A 23136-nucleotide genomic window follows, 5' to 3' on the forward strand; every position below is an offset into this window, starting at 1 on the left:
ACAACCTTAGTGGCACAACAGCCTCAAGATGTTAGTGACGACTTACCTCTCACGATGACTGGAGAAGCCTCACAAGCGGAAGCACAGAGCGTTGAGGAAGCATTAGTCCCTCAAGGTAAGTCGCCAGCGAATGATATCTGTTCCTTTATCGGTCAGACAATGTCCTGACTTTTTGTCACATGTTAGACACTGCAACAGTTGAACCAACTGCGGGCCCTGCCAAGAATACAAGGGCTAAGGCGAACCCAACAGCAAAGCCAAAGAGGGCCGCCAAGAAACAGGCAGAGCCGGTCGATAAGCAGCCAGTTCCCAGAGCCCCCAGACTCCCTACCAACAACCACGTCAAAGACCCAGAGCCAGACATCATGGAGTTGCTAGGAGACAAGGACTGTCAACCGACCGCGGATCCCCTTGCTCCCATCATCGAAACCCCTCCAGCTGAGAAGAACCCCCCAAGCGACAACAGAGAAGCCATCTGGTTGAAAGCCACTGAAGCTGATAACAAAGGAGATTTCAAGCGTTCAAATTTTTTCTACAACATGTTTGCTTCAGTTGTTAACAATAGCAAAACTCCTATCCAGCCTGCAATAATCAACGGGACGAGCATCAGACCTTCCCTCCTCTCCAACTTGATCGCCGCAGACTCAACCCCTGTCCTTGCCCCTTCAAAGACCATTCCCTACGCTTCACAAGAAGATCCGTCCACCGAAGTCAAGACAAAGCAAAAAGGCTTATCCTTTAAGATAGGATGCTCAAACCAGCATGTCAGCATCGGCTTTACACCTTTCTTTGACAAGAACCTCAAGGAACTCAAAGCCCCAATCCCGCTCACTATCTTCAACCACAAATGGCAAGCCGACGCCATGTCCTATCACGCGGTCAATCGCTCTCGCTCAGATGATAACAGCTCGGAGAAAGGCCTCAGATATTTCGGTTTTCCCTACCCGAGCAAATGGTCTCTCTCTTTAGGGGCATGGACGGTGGCTCACAGGGAGTTTCACGTCTGCATTTGAGATGTTTACGGATTCAAGATTTTCGCTGATTGGCTCCTATCCCACAAAGCCAACTGCGACAAGATCCACTCCAACGTGTGCTTCCTCGCAGCGCTCCGATACGACATTCAGATGAGAGCAAACACGTTCGCCCATCACATCACCATCGGAGAAGAAACTTTTGTTCCAGACATCTCGGTCTTTCGCCAGGACATTGCTGACCAATGTTATGAAGATGCAAGAAAGAAGAACGAGATCAATTTTGAAGATAACCCTTATCGAGTTGGTGGCGAGCGAGGGGGATGGGACCCAGCGACTGGTGCTCCGAAGGGCCGATCCGTCAACTTGCTCAACACTTTGGACCCATCTCAAGCAAGCTCAGCTCAAGGTTCCTCACGGGGGGGCACCCAAGATCCAGGGGAGGACGCTCTAGGGGCTACTATGGAGGAGATCGGGCCTTCTACAACCCAACTGGTGGTAGATCGAACAACCCCCCGGCTAGCTTTAGGGATCGGAAGAATGGCCACACTGGCGGTAACCTAGCCCCAATGTAGGCCCACCATAATTTGTTTCCATTGTTACACAGTTTTTCTCTGTCAGACTTTTAGATCCTTGTGTCGCTTTGTTTTCATCTTTCCTTTTTTGTACGGTCCGATGAAATCCGTCTCATACTCTCTCTGATTCTCATTCACCAACCTAATGTTCCCAATTTTATGAACTGTCCTTTTGGCATCGGCTTACACACATGTTTTTGTTTGTTACCTCGTTTCGTTTTTCCGCGTCAATTGATATAATCTTATATGTGTACCAGACTTACCCCATTGCACAAGTGTCTCACCTCCAATATTGAGAAAACAGACCCTGAGACAAGGAAGCAGGGTAAGAGAGCAATGACAAGCCACCAAGACATGGGTTGCTCCGATCCAGGGCCACCATGGCCCACGAGCGTGTGATGCGAGATGAATATCCCGGAATGGGAATCAGCTCTAGACAGAGCAGGCCTCCTACCCGAGTTCAAGGACGTCTTGATTGGCTTCAAGGATGGTTTTGACCAGGGCATTCCCCCCCACCGCCTAGAAGACGACCTACGATGGTATACACCACCGAACCATTCGTCATCCTTGCTGGCTAGAGAGAAGATAGAAAAATCATTCAAGCTAGAACTCGATAGCGGCCGGATGCACGGCCCTTACACCCATCAGCAAGTCGCCAGCCGGTTTCCATTCTTTCGCACTAGTCCGCCAGGCGCAGTAGTCAATGGAGATGGGTCAGTGAGACCCATTAATGATTTGTCCTTTCCGAAACATGACTCCCGCATTCCCTCGGTAAACTCATTCGTCGATAAAGCCGATTGCACAACAACTTGGGATGACTTCACAGTCGTATCTGCATTCCTCCGTGCCCGGGAGAAGCCCTGTCAATTAGCTCTTTTCGATTGGGAAAGAGCTTACCGACAAATCCCGACAGACCCAGCCCAATGGCCCTTTCTCTTGACTCTCACGTTCGACGACATGCTCCTCCTGGATACGAGAATCACATTCGGAGGCGTTGCTGGCTGCGGCTCCTTCGGCAGACCAGCAGACGCATGGAAGCATATCATGATGCACGAGTTCGACCTCACCACGATCTTCCGGTGGGTCGACGATAACCTATTTGTGAAAGAGCTAGAGTCCACGGTCTGTATGGACAACGTAGCAGCAAGGTCGGCGACTTTGGGCGTCCTAACGAACAAATCCAAGTACTCGCCCTTTGCCGACGAACAGAAGTTTCTTGGCTTCGTTTGGAACAGCAAGGACAAGACAGTCCGGTTGCCGGACGCGAAAGTCGATCTCCGACTTTGCCAAATACGAGCATTCCTAGACGTGACCCACCCGTTTACGTATGACAAAGCCGGAATCATGGCAGGCCGATTGGGACACACATCCTACATCTTCCCACAGATGCGCTGCTACATCAATGGATTCTACCGGTGGATGAACAATTGGATATTCCGACACCACCCCCGATGCCCACCCCCATACGTAGTCGATGACGTAGAACGCTGGGTACACGTCCTAACCACCCAGCGACTAACCAGACTCATTGCCAGCCCACACCCAACCAATGTCGGCTGGGTAGGCGACGCATCGACATCCTTTGGCATAGGTGTCATTGTGTCGGGGCGGTGGGCACAGTTTAAGGTCACACCGGGTTGGAACCAAGATCCAGAGATGCCAAGAGATATCTCGTGGCTAGAGACGGTGGCGGTACGCCTGGGCTTAATCATCCTCCTTTCAATGAACGCCAGACCCGGGAAAGTATTCTTCGTCAAGACAGATAACTCGTCCACGAAGTCGGTCATTAAGAAGCGCCGCGCGGGAAACGTGGCGGTCAATGAAGAATGGAAAGTGATTCAAGACCTCTTGATCTCCCACGACATTGACTTGTTGGCACGGACAGTCGCATCGGCGGACAATCGCGCAGATGGATTGTCGCGAGGAGACCGGACAGGTTTGCAGGCAAAACACCAGATCCGAGTGATGGTTCCCGCAGACTTGACCCCCTTTGTTCGTGAAGTCGTGTAATACACCGATCTCTCCATGCTTGTATTTAAAACACTTCCAACCCACGAATGTATCCTTACCTCCTCCTTCCCGTGCACTATTGTATTTGCAACACCGTCCGCACCACAGACAGCCCCTGACAAATCACTCCCGTATTACTGTTAAATAGTTCCATGCCTACCCAGTACCACCTCCCAGCCATCTCGGCCTTCTTGTCCGACGGGGTCACTAGGAAGACCCCCTCAGCCCTAGACTTGCACACTCTTTACGGGTGGAAATGGAATAAGCTATTGCTTTACAACGCTGGCGTGAAGAAGTATATTTGCTTCAAGCGCAAAACGTCATCAGCCCAGTCCCTGTTGCCCGCCTCATCGCAAGACATTTACCTCTTCTGCTGGTGGGCAGGACAGGCCATCGGCAAGCAGGACTCAAAGGAGGTAACGGCAAGGACCATCTCACGGTACCTATTTGGCATCAAAGCCTGGCACATCTACCACGACAGGCGATACCCATACGAATCATCCGCAAAAGTCGTCGTAATCCTCCAATCCTCCGCATGGCTCAATGCCGCCTCTCCCACCCGGCCCCCCAAGTCGGCAATACAACTCCACCACCTGCTCTACTTGGCCAGTCACCTGCGAGGTGGCTCCCCTTTCTATACCGCGTTATTTGACCTCACGGTGGTAGCATTCTGGGGGATGGCCAGGCTCGCCAAACTAACTTCCACCGCCGGAGTTAGTCACCCCCCCAACGAAGTCTCACTCCTCGCGCGAGACGTCCGGTTCCACACCTCCCCGGGCTCTGTCACCCCAGACCGCGCGACCCTCATTCTACGGACCGCAAAGACCGCCAAGCCAGGAGAGCACCAGCTCATCCACCTGAAGCGCATTGGCGGGCCGCTTTGCCCGCTAAGAGCAGTTTCGAGACGATTGGTGGATGCCCCAGCCCCCGACGACACACTCTTCAGCTACTCCGACGGACAGAACCGCCATAAGTTGACCAGATCTGCCGCGGTGCAAACCTTCCAAGCCCTCTTGCAGGCAGGCGGCTTCCACGGTCTCTCGGGCCACTCCTTTCGGGTGGGAGGAGCATCTCTGCGACACGCCCTTGGGGTCCCCATCCCCCAGATATGCCGGCTGGGGAGGTGGACATCTAGCTGCTATGAGCTCTATATCCGACACTACTCGGTAGCAGAAAGGTCCTCAGCCTTATCTATCTTAAGGAATTCTCTCCTCTAGAAGTCCTTTTTGTGTGTGGTCGAACATTCTCATTTCCTGTACTTTGCGCGTAGACAATTCCCTTTTAAAGTCACCTTCTTAGAGTAACGGGCCTACCTAATGTCTCAGGCTCTCAGAAGCCGAGTTTTTGGGGCTTACATTAGGCCCTCCTCAAGAAGCCTCCGGCCAGGCGCTCAAGCTGTCTCGCGGAGGAATGGCCACTCGCCGCCTGACGCGCTACGCGTGCGCAGGCGCGCTGGGCAAGGCGCTATGGGTAACCCACGCCTTCGCTCAGCCTTGAGGGGCCGTCTCGCGCAGTCGACCCACACATCGGGTGGCCTGGAGCAACTCGCAGCGATGCGACGCTCGGGTCACCCTAGGAGGACAAGCTCGGGGAACCCCCCTGGAAGCTTGGCACTCCGAAACATGTACAGCTACGGGCGCCGCCCTCATGGATACATAGCTAGTTGCGAAGAATGAAAAGATGGATGTGAGTCACAAGCTGAGGATGGAATCTGGATGATGGATGGGGTATGATTATGAATTCAGACATGAACCAGGACATGAAAGAAAATAGGCACACACACACAAACAAAGAAAGCCAATGAAATTTGGCAACCCTTCCTAAGGCACAAGTCACCCCTGCGGGGAGTTTGCCTTGCAAACCAACCAGCCACACTTTGTTGGCTGGTGCCCTGCAGAAGCAGACTGGTGTGAAGTTCACTGTGAGCTTAGTTGGGCAGGTGTGGGCAGCCGCCAGTGGTAATTACAAGTCAGATTGACTGGATGTTTGACTTTGGCCACAGAGGTTTTTGCAACCAACCTTTACCAAGTCTTGGAGTGAACTCAGTGTGGCAGTTTCTAGTTCTCTTTCTGAAAAAAATAACATCAAGGTTAATCCTGGGGCCAATTTGGACAAAAGTTTCATCAATGAGAAGGAAATCTCAGACCCTCCAACTCCAGCACCTATCAAATCCCAAGAACAGAGTCAATAAAAGAAGCAAAAAACTTACAAGCAGTGTTTGGGAGAGATGAACATTTGGTACCTGTTGGGGGGTACCCCTTGCACCCACCCGGTGGTGCTGGGTGCGGTGTGAGGTACAAGCTTTTGGGAGGGAAGCAGTGTGGTACCCGGGTACCTCCAAGAGATACTGCTCCCCCACTCCAATCAAGCCACCACCCTCCTCATCTTTACACAATCAGCAGCCACTAGCAACCCACCCCCCCACCCTGCCGGCCACATGGCCCAATCACCGCCTCCTTGCTTGCCAAGTACTTCTACCGCACCAAGGGCCCCGCCGGATGTGAAACTCCATAAAATATCATGTGTCCTATGGGAGTTGAACCCATGTTTCTTATATCCATGTCAAGTGTGCTAACCACTGTACTAAGGACACTTGGATATGAATGGCTGCAGCTGGGTCAATGAACATCCACTGGTGTCACATGAAGATCCCAAATTGAGGGTAAGAACTGTAAATGACAGGTCATGAATGAGTGACACCAGCAGGTATGATAAAGCTAAGAGTAGCAGAACCACAACCTGAAAGCTCCCCGTGCTGTAAAAGGGGTTTATCATACCAAGACTCCATAAAATCCTAGGTATCACACGGTAGCACTGGGCTCATAACCTGAGAAGCGCCAGTGGACCGCAGTTGCGCACAAAGGAGATTGTGGGAAGCGAGGGACACAAGAAGAACAGGTATTCACCTGATAAGCACTAGTGGAGTGCAGTTGAGCACAAGGGAGATTGTGGGAAGCAAGGGACACAGGAAGAAAAAGTATTCACCTGAGAAGCACCAGTGGACCACAGTTGAGCACAAGGGAGATTGTGGGAAGTGAGGGACACAAGAAGAAAAAGTATATGGTGACTAGATGAGTGGGGAAAAGAAGAAAAGAAAAATAGAGATACAGGCTCTACATGGATCTAACTACAACAAAGCAAACCCCAAGCTGAGTATGTAATCAATCTACACAGTTTCCCACTCCCGCTTGATAACCCCTTTCCTCCTGATGATAGGATATTACTGTACTGTCACAGCCCCCGGTGCTTGCTAGGTGATCTTCATTGAAATGTTCTTGAGAGTCTTGCATATCTTGAATGGCGCCAGCGGGCAGCTTGATTGTTGCCAGTGTTGATGTATTCAACCTTGAAGTTTTTCTTGTGTTCAATGTGATGTCTGAAAGTGATATGCCAAGTTCTATGTTAATATTTATGGTGTTCAAAATTGCTTATGTCACGGTTTACATAAAATCATAAAGCCAATTTTGGCTGGGAGATGTCAGCGTGCATAAAACTAAGTGACATCCCCCAGCCAAAATCACAGTTTATGATTTTATGTAAAAAAATTGTATGCAATTTTGAATACCATAATTGTGGATTTTTAAGTAATGCTAGGCACCAGGGGGGGAATGATCACACTTTCCAGAGAGTGCCAGATGGTAACTTCTTTCAGGAAGGCTGCCAGATGTGAGCTGTGCCTCAGTTTTAACTCAGTCATGTGCTAGCTTGATGTCATGTTCCACTGATATCAATCTCTGCTCTAGTCATGCTTGTATAACCTGGTGATTTAACACCACAACATGAGGCCGTGGCAATTGAGATACTTCCAGGCATATTTTCTTCTGTAACTATCAAACATTCCATTTGTTGGAGCAGTGCAATACATGCTTATTCATAGGGATTGCACAAAGTACCCTTCAAGTTCAGGTACTCCCAAAACACCCGGGGGTTCGGGCAGGGTGTTGGCCTCATCCTAACCACCCGCACCCAGTTTGCCTAGTAGTACCAACTCTTACCTCTGGGTAACTTGGCTGCTTCATAATCTCTCATACGTGGCACGTTCAGTTCATTTTGACTGCTTAGGGATGCTGTTGTGATTTCAAAAGACCACATGAGATTTGAAGTTGTAGTACATGTTTTTTTACCAAAACAAATCGAAACAAAGACAAAACAAAAACCGGGAAACGTGCCAGCCAGAAGGTAGTCGAAAGATGGCGCTCGTGCTCGATCGCAATCGGAGGGTAACATTGAATACTTAGAGACATGAACATGCAAGCGGCTAATGAACCGTAGGGTGAGGAAGTTGTCAACTTCTGGAACGGGTCACGCCCGTTAATTTAATTTGAAAAGGGGTTAATAGATGAGCAGAGAGCATGTGAACCGGGTTCCAGGAGGACAGGGCTATTGATCCTGGGCAAGGACAGGGACAGAGGGGCCGGCGCCGTGGGCGGGTGAAGCGCGAGGGATTTTCTGGAGGGGTTTCTTGCCGAGCCGGGCGAGGATTTCGTCGCTGGAAGAGTGATCGTTGCGGTCGGCGAAGGCGATGAGCAGCTCGGCGAGTTTCGCCGGGTCGTCCTCGTGGACACAGTGACCGACGTTAGGGAGGACCGAGAGCTGGTACTTGCCTATGATTCATGCGTCAGACTAACTCATAGCCAGCAAATATGGTGTCCGAGCCTCACTCACCTTGCATCTGACCGATCATCAGCTCCTTGTCCAGCCGGTCTGTCCCTGCAAGTACCAGCAAACGGGCGGTTTTTTGGGTGAGGAACTTGCTTGAAAGCCCACGATACCAACCTGTGGGTACGAATTTTCAGTCCAAGGGCATCGCCTGTTCAGAAGACTTGCAGAAGAGACAACAAGACACGGATAACGAACCTTCCCAGTAGGGCTGGCTACTTCGTAAGTCGGTGATCCATTCGAATCGGTCGCTTCCTGGAGACGCTTGTTCTTCTGGATCCGGTGCGCTCGTAGTCGGAGCCGTATTTGCGTGAACTTTGCGGATCAGACTGGAGACGGAGATCCGGGCTGAGGCGGGGTTCCGAATGGTATGCGAATCCAAACTGCACAAACAAAAAGAAGAGGGACAATAAGTCTTCAGGAAAAGGAAGGTGATTGCAAAGAAGATGAGACTAACTGGTATTTGATACACTCCGCTTGCGAGCTGAAGGATGATGGACGGGAATTGATGAGCGGCATCATGCTGATCAAAGCGCTGAGGGCCGAGCCTATCTTTGACCGAGAGAGAGAGAGAGAGAGGGAGGGAAAATGCAAGGTATGTTTAATTATTTGCTCTCTGCCTAAGAAAGAAAGAAAGAAAACGCGATTAATGGTCAGACCTTCGACCACATCCAAGATGACCAGGCCGAGGACTTTTCCGACATGAGTTTGGATCCCAGCACACGCCTCGGTCACCACTGCTCCACCCATGCTGTGACCGACGAGGACGAAGCCTGGCGCATGTGTCTTATCGGGAAAGATCGTCCGTAGGAGGTCGGTCATGTCGTTTGCCAGGGTGGATAAGGACAGATCTGGCGGCGTGCGATCCTGAGAGTCAACCTGAGAGGCGCCTGGTCCAAGAGGACAGAGCCAAGCACATCAGCCGAGATCCGAACAAAAGCGCGCAAGTGACTGAATTTGAAGCTAGACAGCAACGGACCATGAGCTCGACAGTCAAAGCCTAAGAAGCCGTACCGGCCATCGCCCTGGTCGCGGACCTCCTTGGCCAGACAGGCGGCGCTGAGGGCGGAATAGCCGGCACCATGATGGAAGACGAAGACGATTGGAGACGTTCCTGGGTTGGTGTAGACCCGGAACAGCTTTGATGGTCCGACGGTGACGAGCAGGGCCTCTTGGAAGCAATCGGCGGCCGAGACAGGTGAGTATTTCTGGTCGATGGTCGTTGTGGCACCCATGGTTCTTGAGGCGCAAATTACGGGAGATCCAAGTGCCACCCCCGCCATTACATACCTCATGGCGATCCGCGCGGGGTCCCCCGGACCCTCCGTACGAGAGGCTCTGTCAGCTCGGGAGCGGGCTCAGAGCATCTCCACCGCGCGGGAATCTGAGGGACAATCCCCACCCCGCGCGACCCAAAGAACTTTTACTTGTTTGCTATTGGTCTCTCACCTATATTTAGCCTTAGATGGAATTTACCACCCACTTTGAGCTGCATTCCCAAACAACTCAACTCTTAGAGACTGCAGGACTGTGAAAGGGTCCTCCCCAATCCCCCCCTACAACAACATCAACTCCTTGGCTGGATTTCTCGTTGACAACACCAAGATGATTGATCCAACAACAAGCAGATGAGAGCAAACCTTTGAGGATAGGATGCGCGTTAGACACAAGCTTAGGGAGCGGTGACAACGAGCAGACAAGAGCAAACCTGTAGACGGTGAGTCAAAGGGAAGCAGTGAGTTTGAGGCAAACAGTTGTTGAGTGTTAAAGAAACTGGAACAAGTGGAAACAGGGAGTGGACTTTAACATGACAACTAGGTTAAGCGACAAAATAAGCTGCGGACTCAGAGTGTGAATATCACTATGTACAGGCTTGTGACACATGAGAAAACAGGAACCATCTAATATTTTTCAACATTTGGCTGGGCAGCCTCAAGCTAAATGTTGGGGAGGGACTTGTGTTGAGTTTGGCTCAGTGCCACCAATCGCTAGTTTAACTTGAGTTTCTCAACGGAGGGTCCAGGGGACCCTGTAGAGACTGTAAAATGAAGATGTGTCTGGTGAGAGTCAAACCCACAACCTCAGCTACGCTAAGACACATACTAGAGTGCTGCCTTTACCAACTAGGCTACAGACGCTTGTGGCTGCCAGCTGGGTGGTTGGTTGGTAGTGCTCATAGGTCAATCCAAAATCCCTCCATACTGTGGTGATACATCATGGTAGCAGACTAACAGACAACTCAACCGACCCCGCCTGGAGGTCTCTCCTTAGCAGAGCAGGAAGGATTTTAAATCCCAAAAATACAAAACCAACATTTAAAAATCAACAAAATATGTACAAAGAATTCCAAATAGACAGTTTTCTGGGCACCCTCACCTAAAATTTTGAGGCTAAGGCCCTGTTTGAAGCCAATATAATTAGTGATATATTTCACAAATATTTCACAATTATATCAGTGAAATACTGGTGGTGTTTGGCCAACCAGTATTTAGATTCCTCTGTAATTGGGATCATTACTCCTTGATATATTGGCACCTAGCCAACACCTTCAGACCAACACCCCACACCTTCACATCAACAATGGAAAACAACCTACATCCACCCAATCCAACTCTACTTGAAGAAGGAGACACCCAGCAATCACTGCGCACTGCTATCAATTGGGGCCACAGAAGAGGTTGTCCTAGAGGATTGTGTGCCAGAGGAGTTATTTGGCACACCGGTAATTGTGCGGCTACCATTGAAGCACTCGTGCAATCAAACAATTCACCGCAAGGATCTCAACCAAGCAGCATACTTGATTCCAGGGCGCTCAATGAAGACAATCAGTTGCTTACAACTCAAACAGCCACCCAGCAAGGCCCCACTGGACTAATGGAGTTCATGGTGTTAGATCTATACGTCCAAGAAGTAGAGAAAGGAAAACAAACAGATAAACTTTTTCAAAACACTTCTCACTGCAATGTGGCAAAACAGCTGAGGGCAGTGTGGTATGCTTTATGATTACCCATCTAGCCCATTTCAAAATTTCCTTTTTTCTCATATGTATACTCACAAATCACGCAATACGGCAAAACCACTGGATTCTACGGCCAAAACTACACAGAACACCATGGAAAACACACCTTAAACCCCTCTGGGTCACAAGTTACACCCTCTTCAAGACACCATCAGTCAGTTACATACACACAAAACACCATACTCAGGTCATGTAATCCGTTACATGAACCACACTTACCCAGTACATGTAATCAGTTACATGGACCACCCTGACAGCTTGTCTACCCTTTACATATACTTCACCTCATCAGCTGCACTCATTACATTGTGCTATGCACATGTCATGCAGTGTTATGCACACTTGATGCAGTCTTATGCAGTCTTATGCAGGTGCATGCAGACTAGTGTAATAGGGGCTGCATTCTGACAGTTGACAGATGACATCATGCAGGTTTCAAGATAGCAAAAACCCCTCATGCAGCTTGCAGATGACATCATTTGACAGGCCAGGCCAGCTAAAACATCTCACCTCCTATTTCCCACTAGCTAAATTCCCTCATATGACATCATGACCTCATGTGACCTGTCAACCACCAGCCAAAATACCTCATTGTAGCTTTCAGGGCAGCTAAAACCCCTCATTATCTTGTTCCCCTGAAGCTACAATCCCTCACTCTTTTCTATTTAAGGAGGCTCTCCTCCCCCCAGTTGTAAATTCTCTCAGCAAACTACTTGCACTCAGTTTACCCCACAACAGTACAATACTTTCTCACTCTACAGTATTAGCCCCACTCTATATTTTGGTTTTACACCCTTACATACAAATTACAACTTCATTACAACACTTACACATCAGCTACATCACCATAACCCTTAAGCCACCTGCTCAAAGTAGGCTATCTTTTGATACACCTCCACTATCACTACATTAAACCTTCCAATCGTAGATTGAGGGGCTTGTTTTAGTGTCTAGTGACCCAGGAAAGGCAGAGGTAACCTCATTCATCCCTTTCCGCACTCAGCAAAAGGTTCTCAGGAACACTTTGAGCTTTACAGCGGCATTCCCAGAGACCAAGTGCTGTGGTAATTTATATAGGCTAGCAGCGTAGAATGTCTGCTCACCGCAGCACAAGCAGAAATGCAGTGGGGTAGCTCTGAGTGGAACCTTACATGTACTGCTTAGAAAGCATGTGTAAAGTCGGCAAACGGGGTAGCTGCAGGACTGGGAACTTGTCACGGGGACAAGGGAACCGGGCCACACTTTGGACGTGCGGACTTAGCAGAATGTTGAGATATGCTTATATTCATTATACAGTATGCTTCAATCCATAACACTAACAGCTTGTATATAGTCTATACTGAGCTGTTCTAGGAGTTTCCTCTCTATAGTGAATCATCCCATCTCTTCATCCCCCTCCTGAGTGTCACAAGACTTTGAGTCTGTGAACTTCAGTGTTTGTCCCTAGTCCCTTGCAACATGGAATGGTTGGAGTAGGACTTTGGCATGACTCACAGACGGACTGAATAGTGCGGACCAGCACCAGGTGAACTGGGGCAGCAGAAGCAGATGATGTTGGGGCGGACGCTCCAGGTAGAGACTGAAGTCGGTGGCTTGTCAGAGGGTGCGGGAGAACAGGTGTCAAAGATTTTCTAGGCTGGGAAGTGATGCATGCGGAGTTTGGCAAGTGCAGGAAAGGAATGATGCGGGTGGTGTCAGCTGGGAGCGGAGTTATGCGGGTGGAGGGAGTGGAGGAACAGGGACCTTTTGGAGGGCTTTTCTCTCACTTCTTTGTAGAGAATTTTACATACTACTCATCTTATGGTATTATTGTAGATGGAGCTATACTTGCGGAGCTTTTGTGCATTGCTACATCACGGAGAGTTTTTACCACCCAATTTCTTACTTGCGGAGTTTTGCTGTGTGCAAGCGGAACGGCTGAAGCTTACATGGACTAGACAGATCATATCAGGCCCATTGCGGAGTGCTGAAGAAGGCTGCACATTGCAGAAACCCAGCGCTGATAACCATTCAAACCCTAAGTTATCTAGGAAAGGAGGCGTAGTGCCACATCTTATCAGGCAACACACTTTTATTTTGACACCACCTGCCGCGGGTATCCGGGTATCTGGTGCTTTTTTGCCCAAAATACCGCACCCAGACTTGCGCGTGGGTACCAAAAGCTATATGGTGGGTACCCTCCCATGGGTCCACTTGGTGATCTCTAACTGTGGCCATGTCAGCTATTTGCTTTCACATCTGTGATCTTTTCTGTGTCCATTGTAGTGTTGGGGGTGAGGTCAGGGTTGGATTGGAAGGTTGTTGGGCAGAGTTAGGATTGAAAGGGTTTCAAAGGGTTTTGTGGGAAAGGATTTAGAGTCCAACAGCTGGATCAAGGTGTTGGGGTTTGTATATCCAAGGTTTTGGATTCAGGGTGGTTCAAGTTCTGCTATTCTGCTGTTGTCTGGTTTTTGGAGGGCTTAAATTTGTTTTTCTAGTCTCTGGGGTTTGCTTACCATTGTAGGTACTAGGCATGAAGGGAGGATTGTGGGTTGGTGAAGGTAGGTGAGGTGTAGAGTAAGGATGGACCTGACTTAACTAAGGAGCACCCTGATGCTAAGCATCTCCCATTCCCAATGAGAGGATTATGAGTTATTGGTATTTGCGTGAGAGCTTCAGCAAAGTAGTGCCTTTTGGCCAACTTTTTGAATGAAAGTGAAATTACACAGCGCGCGCTCATTGTGGGACATCCAGCTGAAGTGCAGAGGATAGCTGAGCATCTCAGCTTCAATGTACTCCACAAATGATAGAAGTTACACCAGAGAGGAAGTCTTGCCCTTGCCCAGTAGTTGAGGTGGGTAGAGGAGATAATCCTGTATCTCAATTGAATCCACATGTAACTTTGAGGAATTTACATACACAGTTCTGGCCAAACACCCAAAAATGAGAAACTTTGAATGGGGGAAGGGAGGAAAGTGTTAGGAGGTATAATGCTCTGATTGGCACCAAAAGGTAGAGAAATTTTAGGTCTTTAATCTGGTACCACAGGTTTGAAGTAATTTTCAGGGGAAGACACCCAAAAGGGGGGCAGGAAAAAACTCCCACCAAAAGGGCAAAATACCTCACACCAAAATTTTGTGATTACCTGTGCACTCTGCGCAAGGGTGCTCTGCGCCAGCCTAGGCTACCAGGGACCTCAAAAGTGAGGGACTTGTGATAAGTCAGGGATCAACAAGTTTTTGGAGTCAAGATTCTCAAGTTTTTGGAGGCAGAGTATTCCAGTTTCTGGTCTTCTTTTTAATTTGATGTCTTTGTCTCTGTGATGTAGATCCTGCAATGTGTTATGGTCAAGTCTTTAGAGAGGTAGATGGGATCTGAGATTGGGTGTTCTGGAGGTTCTGGATCCTATATGGTAGATTTCAGGATGAGGAAGAGGTCTGGATATCCAGCCCCTCAAACTATGAGCAGTCTGTGACATGTACGTGTAAGATATGTACATGAGAGTCTGCACTGCAGAGCCTGCACTATGGTCCATAACAGGGATCTTCTAGTGGAAGCAGAGGCAGAGCAGCACTTTGAAATCTTGCAGGACTGCTGTGAAAGAAATGGTGCATCACATTGTGCAATTGCACGTGAGGCTTGCTCTGCCAACTGGACCATGCAGGTTTTGATTCTAAGGGCCCAACCTTTGGGTCCTAGTACTGTAAACACAGCAGTATATTCCCAACCATGAGGCAGATAAATTCTCTGACAAATCAAAAGACAAAAACAAAACCATCTGCAGCTTGTTTTCCCAGGCTCTTGTTGGGCAAGGTATCTTTCAGTCTCAGCAGCCTCCTGGTGAACAATTGGGGTCTGTTGCTGCCCTTTTATACACCATGTGGGCCATGGGGGATGGGGGGCGTATGCAGGTATTTGCCAATACAGGGCCATTTTGGGTCTCCAGACTCCAGGGGTGGTGGTGTGCACTGAAAAAGAAACTGGGTCCACTGCTCACAGTTGACATGCAGGATACTCCAGCAAAGCTGCCATTGTGACTCTAGCTGGTTACATGATAGCCTTTTTTGGCACAGTTGCTGTGCAATGTGCACAGTGACTGTACATTGAAGCTTGGGTTGAGTTAAACTTTGAGAAAGGTTGGAGTAACACCACAAGCTTCCTTGGAGCAACAGTGGGCCGCTACACTACGCCAAAAAATGAGCTAACAGCGGATTACACAGCCCTTTCCGCAGCATTGAACCACTTGAACTGGTGAGAATATTCTAGGAGCCTCCCTGATCAAAATGGTCCAGCAGGACCATTGCATCAGGGAGTCAGGACATCCTGGTTACCAGATGCAGAGCCAAAATTCCATTTTGAGGACAGTTCAGCTATCATAGTCTGTTTTGCAGCATTCAACTGCTTGCCTTGCGTTGATTGAAATGTAAGCCTCCTTGAGGGATCAGTCAATTAGGACTGCACAATTCAGGGAGTTTGGAAAATCCTGCTGCCAGCTGCGCCACTGTAATTGGCAGTTAGCTGATTTCTAGCGCAGCGTAGCGGCCCACCATTGCTTGGAGCAACACCACAAGTTTCCTTGGATTTTCCACATGTCAACTGCTCACAGTTGACACAGTTTTTTTTTTGCAGTGGTCATACTCATTTTGGCCTGGGTGTGGTGCCACACCCCTTCTCAATTTGCCCTGTGGTGTAGGGAAAAGTGGTAGAGCCCTCTGATGATGACACATGGGCCATTGTTATCCAATGGACTTTCAACACAGGTTACTGGATGTCACCTGACAGCCTATTCACATCAATTTTTTCATGGTGTGTGGCACACATTTTTGAGGGGAAAGTGTTTTCTGTAAGAAAAGTCAATTTCCAGCCAAAAAAACAGCCTTTTGAGCTGCTATGGTACATTCCCTAAGTCCGTCTGCTGTTCTCCAAAACCAGCAAGCAGAGCAGCGTAAGCAAACAAGCAGCGCTGACCCTCCTATGTGAATTGTCCTATTTGGCTGGTTTCAAACTTTGGCATCATATTATTAGGGGGATTCAAAGTTGGCCATGCACAACTTGCATGCACTTTTGCAAGTCAGTGGAGGACTTCCCGCCGATCTGGAAACCCAGATTTTCCCAGATTTTGCAGGGACATCTAGGCAGATTGGGGATTTGGGAGGATTGAGCCCAGATTTCCCCGCAAAATCTAGAAAAATCTGAGTTCCCAGATTGACAGGAAGTCCTCCAGTGTTCAAGGCTTTTATTGAACACCAAATTTCAAAAATACATTCAAGCAGGCTTAGGGGGTGTAGTACAGTGTGGCTTGCATGAACTTTTGCAACTCAGTGTTCAAGAATGAACTTGATCACCGACTTGCAAAAAAGTCGCATCTGGCCAACTTCGAAATCCCCTATTATACAGTTCACCCTGTACATATATTTGAGCCAGCCTATGTACAGCAAGCAATCTAAACAATTGACTCCTCATTATCAACACCCTAGACTTAGGTCGTCAACCGACGAGTCGGCCCGGCCCAGCCTCACCGCCAAACTGACTTCTTGATCAAATCTCGGTTGCATAATTTCATAGGGTCAAGACGCAAGAGGACATGGAGGATGGAAGAGCAACGAAGGGCATTGACGAGTTTTCTGACTTTCATCTTAGTTGGCAGCATCCAGAATTGTTGAGTCACCAGCGTCCAGGCTACATGATCAACGACGAGCACACAAAAAAGTATATATCCAGAGGAGAAAAAAGGAACGGGAGAAAGGTGGCCAATCGGAGGTCCAAGTCAGTTGTCGATTTCCTTCGCGGTACTGAAAGCCCAAGCTGGAGGGGAAGGAAAGAGCGCGTACATAGTCAAGATTCCAACTCGAAATAGCTTTCCGGAGGCGGTACCAAGAGCGACGTTAGATCCCTGGTACAAGTGTACTGGAGTCTAATGTGATGAAAAGCCCAGTAAAACCATATATCAACAACTCTGTGAACTTGAAGGATGAGAAAATTGCCTACCTTGGACAACATGGCGTAGTATTCGATCTCGGATCGTCGAAGAGGAGGGGTGTTTCCGGAGATCAATACCAATTTGGCTGTCGAGGTGAGGTTGGATAGCGTGTGATTTTTTTATTTTGTTGGGTAGTGGTGGGTAGGTCAAGAACAAGTCATGAATCAGTTTCGGTCGCATCGGTCTGAGGCTTGGAGATTTGATTGTGTTGTGAGGACGCGGAATCAGAAGATGTAGATCGGGTGTGATTCCTGCTGGGCGGGATTGAGGAACGAGGCAGTTCTTGGCGTCGTGGTGTGGTGTTCGAGTGTAGGCGAGCGAGTCACAAGAGCTTGTGGAGGGGGGCAGCCGGAAAAATGTAAAATGGAAAGAGGACCATACCTTTGCCGCTTCGCATGCTCTTGAGGGTGCTCTTGTAGCCGAGCAAGTACTTCCCACTCTTGATGGTGAGGGCAAGTCGCGAGTTGATGTTCTCGGCGGACTTTTTGACCTTCTTGGTGGGTGCCATTGTATCGTGATCTTGGAGCGGAAGCTGAGGAAAGCGTCGTCCGGCCTGGGAGGTGTGAGGTGCGGTCCTTCCGTGGAAGCGGGCCCGGCCTGGCACACTCCGTCTGGCTGTGGCTTCTCTCACCAGTTTTGCTGCGTCCCACTGCGCAGTCCGACCGGTACTCTTTCCAGTAGACCTCCGTCTAGGGTTTCGCACCCCGTTCCCCCCGCAAACGGGTCACCCCACTCCAGCTTCCCATGTGTGGCCTCAGGGTCGGATCTTGGGTGTCCGAAGACCGATCCGGAGGTATCCTCGAGCAGTCTCGGATCAAGTCGGGTACTTATTGACATATATAATTGCTTTTGAAGAAGGAGGTCGGCTCAAGGGATGTTTGTTCTAAGAGATCCAAAATCTGTCACCTTTGTACGAGTCCGACATCCGTCAGCAACATGCAGCTCCAACTCTCATGACTTTGCCACAGAACCTCGCAGAGCCCCTTGGAGAATTCGTAAGGATGAACCCTACCCTCATAATGAGGAGGAATTGAGATGATAAATGTATCTGATAGATTGAAATGATGTCATTCATATCATAGCTGTCATAAAAGATATATTCAATAAAATTCTAGAAATGTTTCTTAGGATAAAAAAAGTAGAGGGTTTTATTTGAAGAACGAAGTCAATAGAGTACTCTTGTTTTAATATTGCTAGAGGTACTTGAGATGCCAGAGAATAGATCTGAGATTTCGATGTTAGAGGTACGGTTGTCGGTATCGCTGAGCTGGATGTCGGCCATTAGATAAGCGATATCAGCTTTACTGTCTGAATATTGCTTCTCGACGTTGTAATCAGCCAGGATCGAGTTGATGTTTTTGAGTACACCAGGCTGGTTGTGATGGGCATGGCAGACCCTGACGAGGCCGGACTCGAGGATCGGACGCAGGGAGACCTCGGGGAAGTTGACAGAGGTGACGGTGGAGCCGAAGGTAAGATATTTGATCATCGAGTTTGAGACTTCGTTGCCGATTGCCTTCTGGGCCTCTTCTGTCGACCCGCCGATGTGTGAGGTGAGGATCACGTTTCGAAGGGCAAGCAGTCGGCTCGTCCACGGGTTCAATTTGTCGTCGAAGCTTTCGCTGTTTGATCCAGGCTCGTTGGGGAAGACGTCCAGGGCCGCCCCGGCGATCCGGCCGGCCTCCATAGCCTCAATCAGTGCTGGGATGTCAATCACCCGGCCGCGGGAGTTGTTGATCAGATAGCTGCCCGACTTCATATGTCCGAGTTCCTTGGCCGAGATCAAATTGATGGTCTCCGGCAGTTCAGGCACGTGAAGAGTGACGAAGTCCGCCTGACTGAGCATGCCCTCCAGAGTGTCGATCTGGGTGGCCGAGCCGAGCGGCATGATCGGCAGGACGTCGTAGTAGATCACGTTCATCCCCATCGCCTCAGCCAAGACACTCAGCTGAGAGCCGATATGTCCATAGCCTACGATCCCTAGCGTCTTGCCTCGTACCTCGTAGCAGCCCTTGGAGACCTTGTTCCAGACTCCGTTGTGGATCTCCGTCGATCGGTCCGTCAGTTGTCGGGCTAGCGCAATCAGCTCGCCGATCACCAATTCGGCGACCGAGCGCGAGTTGGAGAACGGCGAATTGAAGACACAGATCCCGGCCGATGCCGCAGCTTCCAAATCGACCTGGTTGGTACCAATACAAAAACAACCGATAACCAATAACTAGACATAAAGAGGTGAAAACAGGCTCAAATTAGTATGCCGCCGTGCATTAGAGGGGCGCGGATGGAAAAAATAAAATCAAGCAAAAACGAACGTTTGAGCCGGCCTCTTTGATTACTCGGTCGGTTACTCTAGTTTTGCTCCTGATTCCGAGTCCGGAGTAGTGATTCGATCGAAGGTGATCGATCAGCTGGTCCTCGTTGAGGGCATGTTTGATCTCCTCGACAGTGTAGCCATGGTCCTGGAAGAGCTTGACGGCGATCGGGTTGATATTCTCGAGCAGGAGGATGCGGGTCTCCTTGACTGCCCAGGGGGTAAGCACCTTGGGCACGCTGAGTGCACGGGAGTGTTGGTTCCTCGGGGCTGCGGATCGGAGCCGGTCCTCGGAGTCATTCCTGCCGGCCGGCTCGGTCTCTCTGTGCGGAGGGGGTGCATCGGCTGTGTCGGTTTCGGCGCCCATCTTCAGAGCGTTCCTGGTGGTTTGCGGACGAGTCTCGCAGGTGACAGAGTTGTCTGACGGTGGCTCTGACCTTTTTATGTTTGCATTCAACTGAACATCTTCTTCCAACTTCCCGATTGGCTGGGGATCTCCCGGACCGGAAACCTAAAATAAATATGTACATGCAATAACATAGCACCGGCAAGGCTGCCACCCGAACTGCGCTCCCCGGGGCATTCCAATGGAGTCTGCGGCTGCTGCCAAGAAAGCATGTGTCCATGCCGCACTTGTTGCTGGGATGGCCAGGTGCCTACGTGCCATCATTGATAGATTGGAGATTTGCTCAATAGAGAACAATAATATCCCATTGAAGAGGGAAGAATTGGAAGGGATAATCATCTCCAGGATTCAGGAAAGAACTCTCTTGCGATGACTAGTAAGCTATCCACGTCATCCTACGTGATCGCACCTCACAGCTGGAATGTAGAAATTTGCAACCTTTGGCGAAAGCATTAGCTGACCAAAAGTCGTTGTTGATAACCCTTTAGACCACAAAATCTCAACACGCCGGATACATGCTACGTTGATATCCTCGCATGTACGAACCGTTGATGAATGTAGAAGAACCTGCAAAAGTGCTTGTACATTACACATTGATTTAATTGGAAACAAGAGGAACAACTATGTACTACTGGATCAAACAAACGCGGATTAAATTTGGGCAGAGTGTGCGATAGGAATCAGCGGGGTGGACGAGTGATCCGGGAGTGAGGTTTGCCGAGATCAAATTTCCTCTGAACGGTTGAATCGGTCCTTGAACGCGAAGATGAGGATGTTGTTGTTGATGGTACTTGTGCAGCGGTGGAGGTAGAAGGGTTGAGGGTTCTGATGGGTAGAGCGGGTTTACTGGTAGTTGCCGAGCTGCCGGTAGCAGCAGTAGCTGTAGTAGAGCTTCCCGAGGTTCCAGCGTCCTCTCCAGTGATTGATAACAAAGATTTCAATACCGCCGTCCGGCTCCGGCTCGACGAGGGCTTGGAAAGACTAGCGACAGAAGTCGGGACGTGTTGTTTGACTCTATGGACTGTGCCTATACCCTTCGAAATCGACGATCTTGCCTTGCCCGTCCTCATCGGTAAAACCTTGGCCGTGGAGCTTTTCGACTTGGTGCAAACGACCAAACTCTCTAGCGTTTCGTTCCCTTTTTCGTTGGATGGCCGGCTCGGATCGGCCGCTTGACTACCGGCCGTCTTGCTCGTCGAGGTCGACTGCTTGGGAGTCGGGTTCATGTCCAGCTCTTTCAGTATTTTTTCACGCTCCTCGTTCAACTTGCGCATCTCTATCTCCGCTCGCTGCTTGGAAAGTTCGATGGCCTCTTGTGCTAATTTCTTTCTTTCTTCCGATAAGGCTTCAAATCGCATTGGTATTTTCGGCTGAGCGATTTCGAAGCTGTTCTCACTAAATACATACTTTTAGCACTGCGCACGCTTTTGTTCATGATTGCAGTGAACTGAAACTATGCTTACAGGGTGACATCTTCCATTCCATTCGCTCGCGCTACTCCGCCGGCCAAGCCAGTATGAGCCCATCCTTCAATAGTGGCTTCGGCTTCTTTCAGTGACAACTTGAGCATCTCGACTTCTTTTTCAAGGTTAGTCCGCATCTTCTCAAGTTCTTTTTTAGACTTGATCCTCTCCTGTTCTGCAAGTGAACTGGTTTCAGTTAATTTACTCTGTAGTTCTTCGACCAGCTTCATCACTTCAAGCACTCTTTCACGAAGTTTGTAAGTCACTATGGATAGTCTCTTGTAGATTTTCGGCAATGGTACATTAGAGCTCGGGGCACTGATAAACCGATTATCTTCATCGAGGGGGTCCTCATCATCGATCTCAAAATTCGAGCCCCCGGGATCATTAGGATTCGCGATTTCTGATATCAGGTCAATCAATTGTTGTTCATAAAGCCCCAGATATTCTCGGAGTCTTGAATTATCAATTTGAAGTTGCTTGTTCTGGTCCCGCGAGGATTTAAGATCGAATTCGAGTAGCCCGACGCGTCCGCCACCTGTAGTGTCAACTCGGGTCGCGAGAGGGGCTGATGAAGTCCAGTTTAGAGAAGACGGGAGAGGAAGGTCCTTGCTGGATGATAGCTTTGTCAGACGTCGTTGGAGTTCATCGAGTTCATTAGTCTTCTTCCGCAGTTCGTGGACACTAGTCGTTTTGATCAGTCGTTCAGCATTCTTCAGCTTGGAATAGTCATCTCGCGTCTTTCGATGTCTAGCTTTTTCGAGTTCAAGTTCCTTCTGTGCCGCACTATTCTTAGCGATCTTGTCAGCCGTGGTTTTGGGGATATATGGGTGGATCTATGATACTCAACTTTGCTCGATTTGTGCTTGCAGTTGCCTCCTGTTGTGCCTCAAGTTTATCCTTCTCAGCGCGTTCCAGAAATCCTTCCAGGCGGGTATGCTCATAGGATAGTTCTCTCTGCTTAGCCAACAGGCCTTCACGAATCGTCATCTCCTTCTACTGATGATTCGCATGTGAGCTTCAGGCCACAGGACGAAAGGCGGCGCAGAGGATTGACTGACCGAGCGAGATGCGACCATAGACCAGATGGCTTTGATCAGATATTTTTGACCTTGGATTGAGCCTCCATTGAGGGTGTCAGCTGGTAGTGGCTGCCGTAGGAATCCGGCTGAGATGAGCTGGGTGGAAAGTTGGGCAAGTTCTTCGGAGTGAGTATCATCCCGGGCAGCTGTGTCAAGATGACTGTGAGTAAGGAATGTTAATGGGCAAGACTAGTAGAGGGTAAGACGAGGGGAGCGAAATTGTTGACGAAACTCACGAGGCCGACGAGGAGGATGCCTGGACGGGATGGCTGGACTGCTGTTCGGAGGGAACCATTGGTTGTGTGCTTGGTTGATCAGAGAATTGCTGTGCAGTACTTAGTCCAGAATAATTTTCGGTTACTGCATGAAGCCCAGGCCGGGAATCTCCGGGGCCCATTCGGGGACCTGCCAGCTACAAGTTTATGTACCACTTCATCAAGCAAACAGATGCAAATTTCTGCAGTTTTTTCTTTTCTTTTTTTATCTTGCCCAATTTTTGAAACAGTCGAACCATATCACGAATCCCACTCGCCGATGCATTCTTGCCATGTTTGCTTCAAATTGTAGGGGCTGATTGTAAATAAGTTGCAAACATCAGAGATTCTGAAGGCAGGAAAGAGCTAGCTCTTCATCCACATGAAAAATATGACTTATAGTTAAGGTAGGGTTGATCAAAGGACT

At 49.3% G+C, this 23136-nt stretch overlaps 4 protein-coding genes across 4 annotated transcripts; all 4 read right to left on the reverse strand.

The window, feature by feature from the left end:
- Positions 1 to 7936: 7936 nt before the first annotated feature.
- Positions 7937 to 9510, reverse strand: PtA15_3A685 (uncharacterized protein; the record flags this gene model as incomplete). The annotated part of the gene is made up of 6 exons (XM_053167677.1): positions 7937 to 8160; positions 8222 to 8332; positions 8414 to 8598; positions 8673 to 8763; positions 8875 to 9105; positions 9195 to 9510. 6 exons carry the CDS (start codon positions 9508 to 9510, stop codon positions 7937 to 7939), a joined length of 1158 nt encoding a protein of 385 aa, XP_053018871.1.
- Positions 9511 to 16849: 7339 nt separating this feature from the next.
- Positions 16850 to 17701, reverse strand: PtA15_3A686 (uncharacterized protein; the record flags this gene model as incomplete). The annotated part of the gene is made up of 4 exons (XM_053167678.1): positions 16850 to 16892; positions 17045 to 17127; positions 17202 to 17278; positions 17575 to 17701. 4 exons carry the CDS (start codon positions 17699 to 17701, stop codon positions 16850 to 16852), a joined length of 330 nt encoding a protein of 109 aa, XP_053018872.1.
- A 657-nt stretch (positions 17702 to 18358) lies between these two features.
- On the reverse strand, positions 18359 to 19871 carry PtA15_3A687 (uncharacterized protein; the record flags this gene model as incomplete). Its single annotated transcript, XM_053167679.1, has 2 exons — positions 18359 to 19411; positions 19506 to 19871. The coding sequence occupies 2 exons, from the start codon at positions 19869 to 19871 to the stop codon at positions 18359 to 18361; spliced, it is 1419 nt and encodes a 472-aa protein (XP_053018873.1).
- A 719-nt stretch (positions 19872 to 20590) lies between these two features.
- PtA15_3A688 (uncharacterized protein) lies at positions 20591 to 22852 on the reverse strand (the record flags this gene model as incomplete). The annotated part of the gene is made up of 5 exons (XM_053167680.1): positions 20591 to 21305; positions 21374 to 22159; positions 22224 to 22369; positions 22435 to 22615; positions 22692 to 22852. 5 exons carry the CDS (start codon positions 22850 to 22852, stop codon positions 20591 to 20593), a joined length of 1989 nt encoding a protein of 662 aa, XP_053018874.1.
- Between the last annotated feature and the right edge of the window lie 284 nt (positions 22853 to 23136).

This window comes from Puccinia triticina, chromosome 3A (genome assembly GCF_026914185.1).
Source record: "Puccinia triticina chromosome 3A, complete sequence".
Classification (NCBI taxonomy): Eukaryota; Fungi; Basidiomycota; class Pucciniomycetes; order Pucciniales; family Pucciniaceae; genus Puccinia; species Puccinia triticina.